Raw genomic sequence first — 20702 nt, 5'->3', positions numbered from 1 at the left:
TGGAGAAGATTCATCCTGAAGAAGACAAATTCACTATTGGAATCATTTTAAAAACATCTATTAATTGTGAAAGTCAATCTGTGCTGGATAGTGTACTTGCAGAGTTGATATGGTTTGTGCAGATAACTATGGCTGAGGTCAATAGATGTTGTTCATTCTGTATACCTGCATACAATCCTGGTATAGAAGTTGATAATCAAACTCTATGTATCTTTCCAGACACCTTCCCTTCAATTCCAACAACTTCAACTCCTGGAGATTCCTGCTAAACCTTGGTAACCTCTGCACACAAGAAATAACCAGGGCAGAATGAGGGACCCCCAAGCTAGGAGTCTCCTCTAACTGATGATGATAGGTGTTGGTGTTTTGATTGACAAGGGGAGTTCAGTATGAAAATCCATACTCATTATTCTCTGAGGCAGTGAGAAAGCTGATTAACTCAGGTGTTAGTATGGGTGAGGAATAAGCCCTCCTGTTGAAATGCACAAGGACTGCTCCTTTATGCAAACAGAATTGTTATTCTGCATTAAAAGTAGTGTAAATCTTTTTGTAAAAATCAACCCATCAGAATAGAGGCTTTGAAATATATTAGCAACCATTATTTTGTCCAGAGTGCCTTACTTACAAGGAGTGTGAAATAAACATTCAAAATGTGAGTAAATCATACAATTTGAAAGAAAATGAAAACTGAAAATTCTGTATATTGTGTTGTAGACTTGTGCTTAGGGAGATCTGCTAGATTTATAAGATCACCTCCTCCACAGAATCCATACAGTGGCAGAGCCACGTAGCTTCTCACTGCAGCTCTCTGACCCTGGGAATGCAGAAGGAAATAGCTGAATATCAGCTATATTGGGGGGAAGGAGGGGAATCTATAGTAGATGCTCTTGCGCATCTTGCCTTCCTCTTTGGTTGGTTGGTGAGCACTCCAACTCCCTGTTTCAGTCAGCATAGGGAGCTAGCCTAAGAGGTTATGGAGGGGGCCAGAAGCATGTACTCCCTATCGATGCGAACTACAATAAAAGAAAAGCTTTTCTGTTCAGTTGAAAGAGAAATTATCCAGTATTTGTGATCTGTATATGAATAATTATATATGCAAGGGTTAGGTCTGATGCTGCCACTAAGGAATGTAAAGAAATTGTGATTGTGAAATGAGAGTAGGTGAAAAGAAAGACAGAGAATTTCATCTGCTCTGACTCTTCCTGATTCTGGGTTTTGTTGATTGATTTTTGATGCTCGTGGAGGCATCTAGGAGAGATAAGGCATTTGCAAGCTTGTCTGATATGAGTGGGTGAAGCCTCCAGTGTAAATGGAACATTCTTGTTGAATTGTGGGAGTTTTGCTATAGCCTTCACTGGGACCAGGATTTCACCCCCTGTGGATTTTGATAATGGACATGTCACCATTGGAACTCATCCTTGTTAACCGCTAACTAAATTTCACACCATAGTCTATTTTAGTGTCCTGCTGGGTCCTCCTTAATCTGTAAAATTATAGTTCTGGTGCTATGGTTCCATGAATGTCGCTGATACAGCAAGATGTTTGTAGAAGCCAGCTGAAGTAAGACACTGAGAAAGTAATCTGTGTCGTATTAAAAGCAGACTAGTCTAGTTAGTAGTAAGGGAAACAAAGGTGGTGTGTTTTAATATATTTAAACCCCATCCAAATTTTTACACAATATTTCTCTTTTATATACGGGAACATTTAAACAATTTTATTCTGGTCATTTTCTAAGCATTTTTATTTATTAGAAATTTGTTAAAAAGATAAATATAGCTGATTTGTTTTAAGCATCGCAGAAACCAGCAGTTGTGATTTCTGATCTTTATTAAAAAATACCCATTAGACCAATTCCACAGTTACAGGATTTACATGTTTTTCTCAGCTATTTTGTGACACAGCTAATTAAAATCTACTTCTTTGTTCCCCTTTGAATGTAATAAAACCTTGCCTTATTCTTTCTGTAGTTCTAATCCCTCTTTCTTTTCCATTGACACATTTCTAATACCTCTTCAGACAAGTCAGACATTTCTGCCTCACATGTACAGAATCCCCACTGCTCAACACCTTTTGACAAAATGGATACATCCTCCTGTGGCTTGGAAGTGATATACGCTGTCAAAAAGTGTTTTCCAAATGGTTTCTCTTTGTCACCTCTACCAGATTTTATCCTCCATTGTAGAAATGTGCAGTTTAATGTTGCGTTTCAAATCATTTTCAGCTGAAAAAGTGTGTAATGGAATCAGGGCATCCCATGAATACTCTTAACAGTAGGAGATGCCTCTTTTGTTTTGAACACTAGATTCCCAACAGACCCACGACAGCAGCGAAATTACACTTTTGACCTTATTCACTAAAGTGTTCCTTTCTCTTTATGATTAAATGAGAGTAACCAACAATGACTTTCTCTAAAATGCATGAGTTTCCCTCTTTTATATGTTTTTTACAAGAAAGGATGCCTGGCAGTTCCCAGATGATTGCCTCCTAAAAGGAGACTCCTCTGCCCTGTGCGTGCATTCTCTCACGTTTTTATATAAAAAGTGTTTTATGCATTTTTAAGGGATAAAAGATTGATTTTCCTCATAATCCATAGTAGCAGGAACAACACTGATATGCAGTGACCAGTTACCCATTTTTGTTGCCTCGTGAACCATTCAATTTAAAGGCAGAAAGTAAAAATCTTGCCCCAACCATTGCTTTAGGGTATTGGCACTGAATGTGACAAATAAACAGAACTTTAAATATGTGTGAGAATGCATTGGACACAGTGCTCACATGCTCAGAGATCATTCAGTTGGCCATAATGAAATGCACAGTTGAGTCAAACTGAAATAAAAATGGGAACATTTTATGAAGAATTCACATGTACCCCTCTTACGCTTTCACCCTTTGCATGGTTTCCCTTCATATACTTGTGCACTGGGCTTTGGCCCATCCAACCAGTAGGTAAATGCAATACTGCTTGGATTTCCCTCTGCACCACCTTAAGCATGGACACTCGGGCACATCAATTGTATGGCTTTTTGGGGGGAGGGAGTTTATTAGATCAGGCAATACGTTCCATGGATTAACCTGGTCAGAAAAGAGGTAGCACTAACAGGATTTTGTTCATCCAGTTTTAAATACTTAAATTGGTTTTTATTTCTTAAATACATATATTTGTCTGTATATTTCTACCAGCTCTACGCTACTAAAAATAACTGTCCTTATTTGTAGAACCCACGTAGACATGCTGTGAAAAGCACATGGTGCAATTTCACAGTATTATTTATGTAGGGTCTACACTAAGAATACAAGTTATTGGGCTCAATACAGGGGTAACTGGGTGAAATTCTATGGTCTGTATAATAAAGGAGTCTAATAGTGATCTAATGATCCCACTGCCCTTAAAATATATGAACAGGTTTTTTTTTCCCATTTATTTAATTGCTATGGGATGAAGTAGTATTTTTCTGGGCAGGGAACAGCACGAAGCCAATAAGCTGTAAGAAAAGTGAACTTTAAAAGTAAATACAATTTGGAGCCTAAGGTATTTGACGCTTCTTATTTCATTTCCTGCAGTAAGTGCTTTTTTAAAATTTCTTCATAGCTGATAAAAATTAATGATTGCTATGGATCTGAAGTAACCTTGTCATCTAGGAATATTCTGTTAGTGTTGACATACTCATTCCCTACAAACATGAATCACCCAGCCTCATATAGCAGCCTCACCCTCTGGCTGTACTATAATGTTTCACTCGTTTAGTTAAAATTAAAATGTCAGCATTAAATATGGCAGAACCAGATGGGCTGTGGGAACAATAGCCTCTCCCAATCCAGTAGTTTTCTATCTAGCTATTCCCTTAAAGAGGCTTGCTTCTGGGACAGCCTCCAAAACGTAAGTGTTCAGCCAGTTGAATTTCTAGTATAAAATCACACAGCCACAATCCCACAATATTCTGGGAGCTAGCATTTCCAGAAGCCATTGTGCTTTATTACATACATTCATACACACACATCCTTCATGTGTGATTAAAGCAATATGCTATAACATGGCTGGTTAGGCCTCAACTGGAGTATTGTGTCCAGTTTTGGGCATCGCATTTCAAGAAGGATTTGGAGAGGGTCCAGAGAAGAGCAACAAGAATGATTAAAGGTCTAGAGAACATGACCTATGAAGGAAGGCTGAAAGAATTGGGTTTGTTTAGTTTGGAAAAGAGAAGACTGAGAGGGGACATGATAGCAGTTTTCAGGTATCTAAAATGGTGTCATAAGGAGGAGGGAGAAAACTTGTTCATCTTAGCCTCTAAGGATAGAACAAGAAGCAATGGGCTTAAACTGCAGCAAGGGAGGTTTAGGTTGGACATTAGGAAAAAGTTCCTAACTGTCAGGGTGGTTAAACACTGGAATAAATTGCCTAGAGAGGTTGTGGAATCTCCATCTTTGGAGATATTTAAGAGTAGGTTAGATAAATGTCTATCAGGGATGGCCTAGACTGTGTTTGGTCCTGCCATGAGTGCAGGGGACTGGACCCGATGACCTCTCAAGGTCCCTTCCAGTCCTAGAATCTGTGAATCTATGGCATTGCTGGTATGTGAAATACAAAGTTAAAAGCTGAGTTCCCCCAGCACTGTAAAAATGTGTATTTTATACTTTTCAAAATAGTTATTTTAATGTTTTTAGTTCCCACGTCAGTCAGTCAAGATTGCGCCCTTAAAATCAAGTCATTTTTAAAGTGACTGTAGTACTGATCTTGATCATCCTGGAGATTGAGGGCCTTGTCCACACAACAGACTCTGTTTGGGCAGCGGCAGTACTTCAGGTGTCATGGAGGGGTTGGTGAGAGGGTACGTCAGTCTCCATGTCCAATTAGGGCTGATCCAGTATCCTTTGGATTCATTAGGAAGATTCCCTTCTATTTCAATGAGTACTAGACCAGAACTTTAATCCTTAGCTTCCTTGGTGAGATCGCCAACAAGCTTACCAGTTGTGGTGCCCGCATCTGTGATGTGGACTGAAAGTAACAACCTTCAGTGCTATGTAGCTGTTAAATGGCTTGGACTGAGTACTGGATAGCTTGAGAGAGTGGTAATGGGATATTGAGTACTACTATTGATCTGAGCTGAATTCAAACCAGTGACCTAGAAGTAAAAGCCTGAGTGTCCCATTTCTAATCTCTTGAGCTATCTAGTCCCGCATTCCAAGCCATTTTACATTATGTGCAGTTGCAACTCTCTCTCATGTTAAGATAAATTCTAGATTTTTATATTTAACACTAATAAAATTCAAGGAAATTCAGGACTTAGGCTCTGTTCCATCCTAAAGTCACCTTTTTGCTTTGATTTGTTCCAAGGTTCTCATGCTGGGCTGTACTGTTTCACACCATATGGCTGTAATATCTAATCAAAACAAGCTAGGCCCATGAAACACTGGCTTTCCTACCTGTAGAATTGTGTGCACAATATTAGTCCCTTGAGGCTCAGTCCTACCCTCAGATATATACCTGAGACAGGCATCAACTTAAATAGGAAATATTCCAGTGTCTTCCGAGAAGGACCTGAGCCCTAAAATGTGTTTTGATATAGATCTCTTAAATGGTAGCTTTTTGAAAAACACTAGAACTCATAAGTTAATAGTCTAACAATAGTACTGATGTGTGTGATGCTTCCATTGACTTTAACATTGGCTCCTTCAGACCAAATTTAGGATCCACGGAATCCTTCCAATTCATTCTTTTAAGATAAAAACAATTGTTAACATCTTTTGATCATTCTAGCATGGCTCAATACAGACTATCAACATGCTGAAACCCTAGACCCTTCAAACTGTGTCAGACCATTACTCACGAGTCAAATTACAGATGAAAGGGTTATGAAAACTGGCTAATGTATTTGAGCACTTGTCTCTGTTTCAAAGCCACATTAAATTAACCATTAGCAAAAAATAAAGCAAAGCTGCCAGCACACAAAACAGTCAGTGCTGTTCTTATTTCAGTTTTGCAAATGAAGGTGCTGAACTTCTGGGCATACTGCAAAGCCTAATTATGACTTCCACCAAGTCATTTTTACCAGACTGGAATGAGAGGAGGGGGAGGGGGGGTAGACCCATTACTAATTTAAACTATATTTAGAAGAAGATTCTGCCAAAATTTCTCCCCAGTGTTTTCCCCATTTTAAAATGATTGAATTATTACCACTAGGAGAATCCCTCCCCACACAGAAAATACATGGAATTTCTGATATTAATAGCAATGGGATTCTTAGCTTTCATGAAGCAAATATGATGCTGTACGGTGGGTTTCTGTGTGTTCCCCTCTAACTTCCACTAATAAACCTGTAGCATCATTTGCATGTGGAGTTCAGAAAAACCAAGAGCAATAAGCTCATGGTCTCTATCAAAACTATTTACACACACACACACTCTCTCTCTCTCTCTCTCTCTCCTCCCAGTACAAGACCCCTTGCAACTGAAGGCCCACATTTCTGCATTCTCTGCGACATAGATTCAACCTCTCCACGCATCCCTGTTCATTTCCACATAACCCCTACAATCCCACCCAACCCATTTGTTCCCTCTATCATTCCATTACATCATTGCTATATTTGCATATTAGCTAGTGATTTGGAGGTTACATTAATCTAATATAGCATTAAATGACTTATGGGGATGTGATGTATTGCAGTTATGCCCTAGACCTAATTGTGAAAAGCAGCACTTTAAGGGGTGTTTTCCAAGGAGGGTCTGTCTCTTGAATCTCCGCTTAAGGTTCATCAGAGAGTGTGTGTGTGTGTGTGTGTGTATACGATGTACTTTAATGGCTTTTCTGTGCCACTAGGATACCCAATGTAGGGTAGCAGTCAATAAACGAATCAAATTATCAAAGGAATTAAGATATGAATAGCACAAGTGAAAAGGGCGTAAAGGATCACAAAAGGGAGGGATCAATATGATGTTAGAACTGTAAAGACTTGCATTCAAATAACAGTTACTTGTGTATGCATAGTGTAATGTCAAAAAGGGGGGGGGAAGTCAATACAGTACCAAGTGTTCCAATTTTAAGATACTCTAATAATCTAGATGGGCAGATTTGAAGATTATAAAATCTTTGGGAACATGTATGTCTTCTTTAACCACCATATAAAGCACCATGAGTGCACCACTTGAGGGGCTGCCTAAATAATAAAAAAAAGTATCAGAATAAAATTCTATTATTAGAATGGATACATGAACAATAAATACAGTAGAAACATTACAAACCAAATTCTTCCCTGGTGTATCTCCCATTAGCTGAAACAGTTACACAAGGGACAAATGTGGCATTTTATTTTATACAGATATTTTATAGAGATGACAGAAATATATTCATTGTTTGGTAGAATTTTCTTTTCTCTGTGCCATTTGCAGAAATGTGTGTGAAATCTGCCAGATGATCTATAGCCATCCCATTACCTGTCTTCCTCTGGCAGGTAGCTAGTTAGATTTGTGTTAAACAGGATTTGCTTTGCCATTTCCATTTGCTGCGAGAATGGAAATGTTCTGACATGACATACGACCAATCAATAACTGGAAAGTAGCTTGCATGAGTCATCTGAAGCCAGCAGGTTGGAGAGTGTCAGCCCCTACTGGGATTAAAGCCTGCAAAGGGTTGTTCTGCAATCAGTAATTCTGCAGTATCTCCTCTGGGTGTCTGGCTTTCATGAATAAGAATATACCCTGTAGAGTTGGCTTGAAATAACTCCTGTCCTTATTGTTTGGGTGCCTGATTTTTCTGAGCTCTAAGAATGAGTTGAATTTGACATAAGCAAATCTACTGTTTTGCTATTCCACCAAAAATAAAATGGGGCAAGAGTTGGCATCTAGTTTTTTATAATAATTTGGGGGGGGAGAGGGGAAGGCACTTTTTTGTCTTGCTGTGGTCTGAGCAGAATAAGCACCCGGCTAATGTTAGAAAAAGACCACATGTCCCAGTATTTTCTATAGTCTCTACTGACAATGTTTTATGACAATTGCAGGGCCATAATAATCAGGAACAAAGAAATTATACCAGTGTCTTCAGAATTCACTCCTGAGACTGAGCGTCAGCGACTACAATATCTGGTAAGAGACCTGAGGATTGTACTACCTGCTGCTGAATGTTGCTCCGTCATATGTTCACAAGATTAAGTAACATTTTACTATAGCACATCTATGAGCAAACTGAGTAGGGTACTTAACTCCCTCCCAGTGTTTACTGTGCAATGGTATTTAATGTAGCAGTCTGACATTTGTGTGTGAGAGAGACTGTGGTGCATATTGTTTTCCCGTGTTTTATTAGCATGGCTGACAGAGATCTCTTACCTAGGCTGGATCTACCATAGAGGTGGTGTCATTCAGTGTGGATAACTGTGGATTGGGAAGGATGCTTTACTAGTTTGCCCATGACTAGCGAATGAGAGACAGGATGGTTTATGTACAAAGCACTATTAGCCTATAAGCCATGTAATGAATAACTAACTAAATATATTTTTACTTCTTTCTGACTCAAACCGCCATTTAATATTTACACCATTAAAACTAACAGTTGAGCCCACTGATTGCTGTATGACTGCAACAGGGCGCCGATGGGCCCCTCTAGCTTCTGCCCCTGCTGTGCCCACAAACCGGGCGTAGACCTCTGCTTTGGTGCAATCACTCGTTCTCTTTATTTACAGTAGAAGTTCCCACCACCTTGTAGCTATAGAAAGCGGCAGGCTTACAGCCTCAGGGACTGTTGGCTTCTGCAACCAGCAGGAGAGAGCAGCCGCTAACTCCCTGGCTCCTCCCTTTCCTCTGCCCCTGGCTTCCTTCCTACCAGCATTTATGTAGCCCCGGCTAACGAGTCCGGCAGTGGTACCCTGTTTGCCACTTAGGTCTGCGCTTACTCCACCAGCTCCAATTCCCCTTTCCTGATTGGAGCTGTTGTGACAGAGGTCTGGCTCAGGGTGTCCTAGCCAGCACCCTGTCACACACCTGTCCCCTTATGAACCACCAGATTCATCCTTCCTCAGCCTCTCCACTCCCATCCAGAAGGGTTCGTCCAGGGAAGCCTCTCCCTCTCTTTCAGGCAATCACCAGCATCATCTCCTGGAGGCTCCTTCATCCCCACCCACAAAAAGTACACTGGTCAGGAGGTGGATGTCCCTATAGCTCTGCTGCCACTGACAGGTCCTCACACCAATTTCACCCCAGCAAGCATCCCTTCTCCTTTATCCCCTTTTCTTCTGGTTGAGGGTCAAGGCCAATCTCAACCTCCTACTGGATACCTTGGGTTCTCCCAAGCCACCATGCAGGGTCCCTGTTTCTTCTCCTGGGAGCTGCGTTGTGGGGAGCTCCAGTTACCCCTTTTCTCCCTCTAAGGGACTTGGGCTGGCCCTCTCCCCCACACCTCCTTCCCCTCGATCTACCCTATCCGGGCTCTGTTGTCTAGGGTTCTCATGGTTGCTACCCTGAGGGCCTTGCTCTTCTTCCTCCCCAGGGCTTCTCAGTCTAGGGGTCCCCTCCCCTTCTACAGGGAACCTTTCCTTTTCCCTCCAAGGGAAGGCCCCAGTCTGTACCTAACATAATGGGGTATGGTAACCTCTCTACTACCCCGACTCACTTCCATTTAAAGCTTCCCCGCACTTCTAGGGCGATCTGAGCCATCGGGCAGTATCTCCTGTCCCCAAGGATACGCTCCAGGACAATACATGCACTTGGAATTATTCAGTGCAGTTTTATCAGCACCCTCTGGATGAGCAAGGGGGCTGAATCTGTATCTACCCCTATGGCGTTTCCTCCTCACCCTCACCGGGATGGTGGACAGCCTCTACCCCCTTGTCCCCCCTCCAGCGTTGGTCCAGCCACAAAATTCAGCCCACCCACATTCTATATCTGGGCAGTCCCTGTTTTTATGTCCTGGCTGCCCGCATTGCCAGCAAATAATCACGCCAGCTCTACTGGGAGCTTCTCAGGGTTCCTTCTTCCTCTCAGGGCCTTTCCCAGGAAGGGGTTCCCTCAGTTTCTTCCTCAACTATCTGTCTTTTTAGGATCGGCTCTCCCTTTGGGGAATGTCTGCCACCGTGTACTCCTCGGTCAACTTGACTGCTTCATCAACCATACTTGGCTGATGTTGCCTGACCGAGACTTGGATATTCTCACGGCGGCCCTGTAGCAATTGTTCTAAGATGAGGGCATCCATTATCTCCCCTACTGTTTGCGTCTCGGGCCTCAGCCAGCAGGTGATCCAGTCCATCAGTCTCTGGGCGAATGCCCAGGACTCTGCAGCACCCATCCATCGGGCTGACCAGAACTTTTGACGGTATTTCTCCGCCGATAGGTCCACCCAGTCCAGGATGGCCTCCCTCACCATCCCATAATTCCAGGCCTGTTCCTTGCTTAGGGCCATGTAGGCCTCTTGAGCTTCTCCCACCAGATAGGGAGCCAGTTGCCCTATCCCATCTGCACCCATGGCTACCCGCTCAAACAAACCAAGGAATCCGGGTCATCTGCTGGGCCCATTTTACAGAGTCCCAAGCCTGGCGGGCGGGTGCCATCTCCTACTGTGGGACTCACCATTTGTTGCAGGAATTGCTGCTGCACGCTGGCCTGCTCTCTTTTAAAGTCCTGTAGGTTTTTCTGCTTTTCTGCCTGACAGGTTAGCAAGGCCTGTTTCTCAGCCTGGTGGGACTGCTGCATGCTTTGCAGGGCCTTCTGCATCTGCTCCTCATCTTTTACGAGCCATTGCAGAGTCTCCCCCATCTCCGGGCCACCAACCACATCCATTGGCTCAGGGTCCTGGACAAGCCCCCATGTCTTACAGGGCACCGGTGGTTCCTTCTAGCTTCTGCCCAGGTTGCACCCACAAACCTGCCATAGACCTTTGCTTTGGTGCAATCACCTGTTCTCTTTGTTTACAGTAGAAGTTCCCACCACCTTGTAGCTACAGACAACATCAGGCTTACAGCCTCAGGGACTGTTGGCTTCTGCAACCAGCAGGGGAGAGCAGCCCCTGACTCCTCCCTTTCCTCTCCCCGTGGCTTCCTTCCTGCCAGCGTTTATATAGCCCCTGGCTAACAAGGCCGGCAGCTGTTCCCCGTTTGCCACTTAGGCCTGCACTTACTCCACCAGCTCCAATTCCCCTTTCTTGATTGGAGCTGGCGTGACAGAGGCTGGCTCAGGGTTTCCTAGCTAGGACCCTGTCACAGTCACACGAGATCATAAAAAGTGGCATTGCAAACAGATTTCTTACCTGCTACAGTCTTTTGGTTTGCCTCTCAAAAGTTCCAGTTAAAGTTAATGCAGCTTCATTAACTGGGCAAGTCAAGGCCTGATGGTCTTCTGCTGTTCCTAAAATACCTTTTATGTTCAGCCTATTCCAACTGTTTCAGTATTTGGTGGGGTAGAGATGCAAGATTGTTGGGATTTTAAAATCATTTTTTTGAAGGCAATGCCTTTTTGTTTTTCTGTTCAGATTTAATTCCTATTCCAGTTCATTGCTTGAGTCTGAACATTTCAGAGGAAAGAAATATTTTGGGATGTATTCATATTCAGAGAACCAAATACAAAGGAGGCCTAATAAATATTTATACTTAGTTATATTTAAAATAATTTGTTTTCCTGTAAAATAAAGGGAATCTGTAGTATCTTGGGAGCCTGGCACTTCTCTAGGAAAATAAGAGATAAAGCATTGCCTACAAGGGATTTTGCTCTTTTGATGTCCTTTCTGGCTTATAGTTGAAAACAGGAGCTGATTTGAAAAGCACTTCTGCTGTTTCCCCTGGAATTTTCTTTACCTTTTTTTGTTGATTTCATTTGTATATGTAGCAAATGTGCCTGGGCCCCGGGTATCATGTTCAAAGGAAATCCACACAAGACAGCAAGAGCGTGAAACAAAATTAGAGACAATTTCAAACGTTCCATAGGTAACACTTTTACTCCAGTGTTTAAAAAAAAAAAGTAGTAGTAGCCATCTAACAGTATTTTGAGGCACTTGGAAAATGAGTGTTAATTAGGGCAAACCTCAAAAGAATCCCAAGTTTTCTTATTTAGCTTGAATAAGCATCCAATTCTAAAAGTTCAAATGCTTGGTTATAATGTATCTAAACCACCTGAGATTTCTGGTCATCCTCCTTATCTGTCTAAGGCCATCACCTGTCTCTTTTAATCCTTACATCTCTGGAAACCAATATTCACTGCACTTTCTTGTCTTAAGGGTATTTACTTTGGATTTGTTTGGATGCAAGTCTCTGGCTTCCAGTTTAAATGTAGTTTCCCAGTTCCCTCTCCCATGCATACTGAACAACAGGAAGAAATGCACATTCTGGTCATTTTAATATAAATATGTCACTCTGCAGTTGTCAGTGCCAATGTAATCTTCCTTCTCGTAATATGTGTTTAGCTCAAATGAACTATAAACCCACTGCAGTCTTGTCTCCTCCAGAAACAGAGAAGAAAGTGGCACGGGTCACTGTTGCAACTAGAGCTAGTTTAACAATGCAGAAAAACCATTAGACAAAAGATTTTCTGACCAGCCCAAATTATAGCGTAGTTTTTGTTAGGGCCTGTCCTACAATATCCATGAGCATGGACCTATTTCTTAGCAGCTCCAAGGAGCACTTGGGCTTCCATTCATCGAGTCACTCTCACCCCAACCATCTAGTAAGGACTAGTCTCACCTAGAGTTTTACTTCTTTAGGAGAAAAGCGTACATTCAAATGCAACCTACACTTAACTGAATGCAGCCCCTGGATTCCTCCCACTGATTCTATATGGATGTTTGCAGCAGAAGCAATCTGCTCTGTCAATGAGCTAGAAACTTCTTGGCACTTCCAGTTACAGATCCCCTCCTAGCAGTCATCTCCTCTTAAAGATATGACACCTTAAGACACAGATCATTTAGCAAAAGATGTACAAGTGTTACATTCGCATTCCCTTCCCTCTCCAGATTCACAGCACTTGTTGTCTTCTTGCTCCCAAATAGGTTCCATTCATGTAGTAGGCCCTTCTTCAGACAGGTTTTTGCCAGGCTACGAAGTGTTGTCCTTTTGCTTTGAAGTTGTGGGGCTCAGCATTTGTGACAACCTTTTTATTATGATCCCTGAGGCACTCTGGAAGGAAATCATGGTGCTTCCCTTGCTAACATGCTGTGAAAAAGATGATAAAATCCAACCAGATATTGACTGTGCACTGATTTGTTGCCTTCTGAAGTTTTCTAAGACTTCAGCATTTGGGCTGGCAAAAAATATGTCTGGAGATTACCCCAATCAATTTCCTTTTCATCTTCTGAAGAGACTTTTTTTAATATGAATCATTCTAGATTTTGCCATTTAGTTCATTTTTGCAACATGTATTTTATCATGTATTCCCTCCAGAAACTTCTGTTAATATTGACTTTTGCAGACAGGTACAACATTATCGTTTGCATTACAGTCGGCCTAAATATTGTCTGTATGCAGTTCAAGGCAGGGTTCCTGCTTCAGAAAGTTTGCGGTCTAGAAAGATCAGGAGTGGGCAGAAGGAATTATTGCTGTTCCATTTTACAGATGGGGAACAGAGGCTCAGAGACATTACATGACTTGCTCTACAATACAGAAGAATTCTGTGCCTGAGCTGGGAATTTAACCCAGATCTCCCAAGTATGTCTAGTGCCTTAGCTACAAGACCATCTGTCCCCTCATGTAATTCTTTTAAATAGATACTTCTCTGTCTGAAAGATTAGTTTACAAAGTATTACCTGGGATATGGAAATGTTTTGTATGGTTTGGGGAGCGGGGGCTCCTTTCAACTTCCCAACAATGAGTGTTGGTTAATGGTAGTACAGTCTACTTCCAAAATACCCATTTTGTCCAGATTTCTTACTCTTGTATTTCTTTACACATTCACCTTAGATCCAAATCTTCAGATGCACCAGAGCTCTGCTTGGTGCATTGGACAGAAGGAGGAGCAAAGGTGGCTATAGGCCACTTTTTGTGCTCATCTGGTGCTAGAGACAGCCAGTGTCAGTTCTCCACCAGTTGGAAACTTTCCCATATAAAGGGAAACTACAGTTGTCCACCCAGGACCTGGCCCTATATTTCTGATCCTGGAGACTTGTTTTCTTTTTCTAATGTTTTCCCCTATTTAGATTTCCTGTTTGGCTTTGAATATGGATCCAGCCCTAGAGTAACTGACCAGTGTGCTTGGAACCTCCCCTGGATGTGTCACACTTAACCTTTTCCAGTGTGAGTGTGGAGTCGTGAACTAAAATGTAGTGCTTGAGGAAAAGACACAATGATTATTGTCCTTATATTAAAGGAATAGTACTATACCTTGAGGCTTGGCTATATTTATAGGTAAAAATGGCAACCCTGATAGTACCATGAGTTGCAATGAAACTTCTGATATTGGATGTCACAGAATGATGCATTCTAGGATAGCCTGAGTGAAGTAGTCAACATTAAAGGACTTCGCAAAGAGAATTGTAAGGCACACAAATGCTCTCTACAGCCTAATTTGTTGGGATATTGGTACATAAATGTGAGTTAACTTAGTTTTCACATTTGCTTTCCAGATCAATTTTAATAAAAAGGAAATGGGGAAACCAGCCCGTTGAAAGAAGTGTGACTCATATTTCCATGAGTGGGTTCTTTTCTACATGGCTAACTGTTAAAAGAACATAACTAATGCTGAACTTTTAATATAGACAACCATAAAATGGCTGACTCCCAAAAGCATATAATACAGAATACTGTAGATGTGTGCCAAAGCAGACAGTAATAACTGTTGAAAGACCAAAATGGTGGAAAATATTTTTTGGACCCTAAAGCCAGAATAGTAGAGTGAAGCCTTCTTAAGTAGCCTGGTAAGAATACAGAAAGTAAAGTATTTGATATTCACCAAGGTTGGTTGTTTTTACTTTAAAGCTAAGTAACATTTTTTCTGTGAAATATATTTTTCTCTTAGCAGTCTTTTAAACCTAGACTGAGTATATGCAAAATCATTGACAAGTGTGATGTCTAACCACTATCTAAATGTTTGTTAGAATTGATTCACATTTTGCTTTTGTTGATCAATTAAAGAGATTTCTTTGTGTCTGCTTGTGGATCTCCTTTAAAGATCTGCAGATGTTGAAGATTTTTGTTTTGTATTTATTTTCTTTTTCTATTGCAAAACACAATCTGTCACCAGGGGGAAGGTGAAGAGCCACGCCTTGTAGTAAATAGGGAACAGTTCTCAATAACGCAGTCTGAAAGGAGTCAGTTCTGTGTTTTATAGTGGCACATTCATATCACTTTGTAGAATTACCAAGGAAACTTCAAGAATAACTGCAAAAGAAATGTTTCTTCACATAAGAATTCAGCTCACATTCAGACACCAGCAGCTTCCAAATTACTCTTCTCCTTCTCTGTTTTACTGACGTCAAAAATACTAGAATCAAGTTAAGATTCTTAGATTGTAAATCAAACATTGAGGGTAGGCTGCGGAAGAGAAATCTTATTTGAACATTAGCAGTCCACTGGTAGCTCTGCCAGCTTTATTAATCTTATTTCACGTGTGACCTTAGATTTTCCATCTGAGCAAATCTTTATGAAACGCAGTCTCTCACAATCACTTTCCCTTTGCAATAAGGGACATTCTTATTTTCCAAGAAAAAATGTTGCTAAAAGCCTTATGGATTTAGTTTCTTTTGGAGTTGTCTATACAGTAAAACAAGCAATCTGATAATCTAAGAGGGGAAAAACTCCATTGGTGGTAGGGCGTTTTTGTGTTTTAAACAGTGCTGCCTGTTTTAAAGGCAGAGAATACTAAGCTTCAAGTGGACTGGATTTGTAATTATTTGCTCAAGATAATCCATGTACTGTATTTTTTACAAAAACTGAAATCATCAACGTTCTAAACTGATTAGTTACTTCATTTTTTCAACACTGCAGATGAAAAAAGAGTGAATAGTGGAAAAGCCCAGAAAAAAACGTAATAAAATACTGAGTTTCAGGAATTTATTTAGGATATCAATAAAATACAAAATTATCTATCAAAATTAGCAACCAGGTTTCTATCTCATCTCTTGGCTGTCAAAAATTACCAGATAGATTTTATACTGCAATATACTGAATCAAACTCTTTTAGACATGTATAGTTTTCAATATAAAAGAAAAAAGATAAATGCAATGATTATACATAAATTTACATATTGGATATCTAAAATTCTAAAGTAAAGGTACAGGAAACCTCTTTCCAAGATGTATGCTATAGATTTGATCTCACTAGACATTTTTAAAAATCAGTAATACCTTACAGTAAATTATTTTAGCAGGGGACAGTGATCCATGTACATGGCCTGTTAGGACAATATTTTAGGGGAACTTTGTTGAAGACTACATTTTGCAGATAAAGTAATATTGTCCTGTGCTGAGAAGGGATTTGATGGAACTCTTGTTTCAGCAAAAGAGAAGAAGGTCTCCATCAAACTTGAAAGTTGGGCCTCGAAAGTAGACTGCAGTCTAGTTAGCCAGTCAAAACGTCATCTGCCTTGACTCTATTTCAGTGAAGCTGGAGGTTTTTTTCTCAAAAGATATCTGGATAAAAGAATGGAAGCAATTGGTTTCTTTAAGATAGAGAGGTGATGTGTTGAGCCTGATCCAGCTCCCACTGAATTCAGCAAGTTCACGCCTTAAATAAAGGAAATATTTTATTGTGACCTTTTTGTATGAGAGCTATTGGGTACATCAGTTAAGGTTTCAGATACTCCCAACTGCTCATTTTTCATGAGTACTACATTTATGTCATGGCTAGAAACTAATGCCAACTCATTTGATCTTCCCTGACTGCAGCTGCTGCTGAAGATAAGGCAGATTTTATTCCCTTAACCAAATGAACAGGGGGAAGAGAGACATTTCCAGAAGGCTAAGGGAAATGCAACTTTTGTCTGTCCACCTTAGGCCCAGATCCCTGGCTAATTTGGCTCAGTTTGTCTCAGGCAGAAGCTTACTGTCAGTAAATGCAAAAACCCCACAATATGCATATGTAAATAAGCCTTAAATGTTTTCTTTCGTTTCTTTTTGCTGCTGCTTATGATAAAATGTGGAGGGAAAACATAACTATTAATGTTGTACATGAGCTCAGGCACGGTGTTAATGGATTAACTTTTCACATCTGGGGATTTCGGTGTAACTTCTTTCTAGACCTCAAATGAAAATAAATGGTTTAGTCTGACGTTGGTTCCCATCTGTAGACAAGCGGACTCACCCCTGCGGCGCCTCCTGCTGGTGTCTTTCAGGAATTAGCTCGTTCCAGCTCTGGAGCACCCTCTGCAGGCCGGTGATCTGCCTGTCCTCTGGCCCCCGTGTCCCTCCCTGGACCCGGTGCCCTTTTACATGGGGTGCTGCCCCCTGGCAGTAACCCCTTTCTCTCAGTCTTAGGGTCTCCCCTCCCTGGCGAACCCCCACCCACTATCCCCACCTTGCCTCAGTATATGGCTACTGCCAGTCATTGTCTAGCCCCACGCCCTGGGGCAGACTGCAGTATCAGCCTACTCATCACCGGCAAGGTTGGGTTTGGACCTGCTGCCTTGGCCTACCCCTGGGCTGCCCTCTGCAACCTCCCCAGTACCTGTTGGCCCAATACTAGGCTGCAGCCTGGGGCTTTCCAGGGGGGAGCTCCCCGGCTCTTCTGCCTTTCCCCAGCCCTGCTCCACTCAGGAACCTTGTGTCTAGCTCCCTGCAGCCAGGCCCTTCTCCCTCTACACACACAGAGAGACTGCTTGGGCTTCTGGCTCACAGCCTCTGAAAGGGGCCAGCTGGGCCTGATTGGGGCATGGCCCAGCTGCAGCCTTCTTTCCCCAATCAGCCCAGCCTAAAACCTGCTTTCTCCAGCCACAGCCCCCTCCCAGGGCTGTTTTTAACCCTTCAGGGCAGGAGCAGGGGTCCACCCTGCTACACTATCACAGAATCACCAGACCCTTTAGTAACATTAGCAAGCAGTCTTTGGTAGAGAGATCCAGGATCTCAGTAGCTGGAGTGCAGCAGGGCAGGAACTGAGGCACGTTGGCAGAGCTGTGTAAATATTAGGGCTGATCAAAAAAATTTCACCAAAGCTGTTTTTGATAGAAAATTTTGTTTTTAACTAAATTAAATTTTCTGTGAAAAGTGTCCATTTTCTACCAAAAAATTTTTTTTTTAAAAACCAGTTTTTATTTAACATCTGAAAGCCAAAACCCAAAATATTTTGGCAGAAAACAGAAATATTTTGATTCCGAAATGCCACCACAGTCCCGCATGAGAACTGTAGTTCGGGTGCCTCATGCTCTAGTTCTTTTCTATGGGCCAGGGTCACTGGATGTATTTAATCTCCCATGATGCACTGCTGCCATGCAGCTATCATGATACACTGCCTCCCATCACCAAGAACTGAGACCATGGTGCATCATGTGGAAAGATGTCGTTTGACCAGGGAGCCAGGCACACAGAGGAGAATGGGAATGTGAGGCACCCAAACTACAACTCTCATGAGGCAGGACTGAAATATTTTAGTTTTTGACTGAAAACTTGACATTTTCTTTCAGGGGGAGGATTCCATTTTCTGACTAGCTCTAGTTAATATGTTTACCCATACTATGATTGGATCTGTCCAGCATGAATAATTATTCACTTCCGGGAGGACCAGATATACTCATGGTAACAGAAAATATTGTATAACTGAGAATTTATTTGCTAAAGGCAATTTGTCAGGAACTGGTACAGGTTTAGCAGGAGAAATGGGGTCAGTACTTTTTTTTTGTGTTGTTTTTTTTCCCCCTTAGAAGAAGGAAAGCAATTAATAAACATGCTACAAAAATGGGAACTGACTGGCTGGCTGGCTGAAGATGGGCCTTGATCTCTCTCTGATTCTGCAGGTGTGAAATGGGATGATAATTAAGGCTACGATTCTGTCACAGGGGTCATAGATTCCATGACTTTCCAGGATCTCCGTGACTACTTCTGGGGCAGGTCTGGAGCAGCTGTCAGCCCCAGGGCTGCTAAAGCAGTGGCTGTCAGAAGAGCTGGCCAGCAGCCAGCCCCGGGGCTGCCAGAACAACAGCTGGGGTTGGGTCAGCCCCACTGGGGCTGGAGCAGCAGCCGTCAGCCCCTGCCACAGGAGCAGCGGTGGGAGCAGCTGCAAGCCCCAGCTGAACTTTGTTTGCCCCCCGCCCCCACCCGCGGGTATTTTTAGTAAAATTCAGGGACAGGTCATGGGCTTCTATGAATTTTTATTCATTGCCTGTGACCTGTCCGTGTCGTTTACTAAAAATACCCTTGACAGAATCTTAGCCTTAATGATAATGCTTATCTACCTTGTCAAACTGCCTTGAGATAAATGGATGAAATATGCTATACAAGTACTAAGTATTAGTATTTATTAAGTGGGAGAAAATAGAAGACTTGGGGGAGATCTCACTGCTGATTATGGAGGTATCTGATTAGCTTTCTATACTAACCACCAAATAGTCTATCAGACTTTTATTCATGTGTATGAATACTGTTTGCTAGGATAGTTAGTCATCACTTCTTTTTAAAAAATTTATGAAAATGGCGGGGGGGACAGGATGAATTTTGTTGTAAGATATGACCATGGTTTCTGTTTTTTTTGCCCATAGGCTTTCATGCAGCCCCACCTACTGGGTAACGAGTTCACACATTTAGAGTTTCCAAGGAGGGTGCAGCGTAAGGAAGTTGGGAAGAGGATGCTATACAGGGACTTTAACATGACTGGCTGGTAAGAACTTGCCATTTCTGAGCATTGAAAGTGGGGGGAAAAATGCATGCATTCTTGATTTTAGCATAAATCTGTCTACATCAAAACAGAAGTGTGCATGTGTTGTGTTGTGAAAGGGGATCTCCCTCTATCCAACTTTTTATTCTTTTTAGGAAACAAAATCTTAAATAAATCAGAGATTACTACCTAGAGTTATGACTTTGGCTCATTCTTGGTGTGAGAAGTGATAGTGAGGCAAGACCCTCAAAGGACATATCATGTGACTCTTTCATGTGTTTGAAATCACTCTGTTTTATAAATATTGTAGTCTCTGGTTTAAAATAAATTCATTTTCTTTAATAATGTGCTTGAAGAACTCCTTAATAATGTGCCACTGAAGTGGTTGTAGGGTAGATACCCCTAGATTTTCAAAAGGACTTGAACAAGGTCCCACACAAGAAGCTACTAAAGAAGGTAAGTAGTCATTGGGTGAGGGGCAAAGTATTAAAAACTGGCTAGGAGAAGGGAAACAGAGGAAGAATAAATGGTCAAATTTCCTTTTGGCAAAGCGTTAACGGTAGGGTGACTCAAGATTCTGTAACAGTTATCCCATTGTTTAATATATTTATCAGTTCTCTGGAAAGGGGAATGAGCAATGAGGTAACGAGATTTGCAGATAGTCATTTAGGTTAGTCGGGAGCAGAGACTAATGGGAGGAAATTCAGAGCCCTAAACAAGTTGGGTGAATGGGCAACACAATGGCAAATGAAATTCAGTGTTGATAAATGCAAAGTAATCCACACGGGAGGGAAAAATTCCAACTACTCAAACACCTTATGGGGTTCTAAATTAACTGTATCAACTCGGGCAAAACCTGGGCATCATTGTGATGGGCATCTGTGGTCAAAAAGGCAAACAATGTCAGGATGAATAAGGAATAGGGCGGTGAATAATACAGATAATATTATAATGCCTTTATATAAATCAATTATATGTCCTATTTCAGTGCAGCACTGGTC

The 20702-nt window shown here is 41.6% G+C and overlaps 1 protein-coding gene across 3 annotated transcripts in view; it reads left to right on the top strand.

Moving 5' to 3' along the window:
- Positions 1-20702, top strand: part of PPM1H (protein phosphatase, Mg2+/Mn2+ dependent 1H) — a 232889-nt gene that overhangs the window by 165749 nt on the left and 46438 nt on the right. For all 3 annotated transcript variants that reach the window (XM_045032965.1, XM_045032956.1, XM_045032973.1), the window contains exons 5-6: positions 7992-8076; positions 19586-19704. In XM_045032965.1, coding sequence (XP_044888900.1) covers positions 7992-8076; positions 19586-19704 — 204 coding nt within the window. The remainder of the gene's footprint in view (positions 1-7991; positions 8077-19585; positions 19705-20702) is intronic.

The sequence above is a fragment of the Mauremys mutica genome, chromosome 1 (assembly GCF_020497125.1).
Source record: "Mauremys mutica isolate MM-2020 ecotype Southern chromosome 1, ASM2049712v1, whole genome shotgun sequence".
In the NCBI taxonomy this organism is placed as follows: Eukaryota; Metazoa; Chordata; order Testudines; family Geoemydidae; genus Mauremys; species Mauremys mutica.
This window is presented reverse-complemented; position numbering and strand designations above follow the sequence as displayed.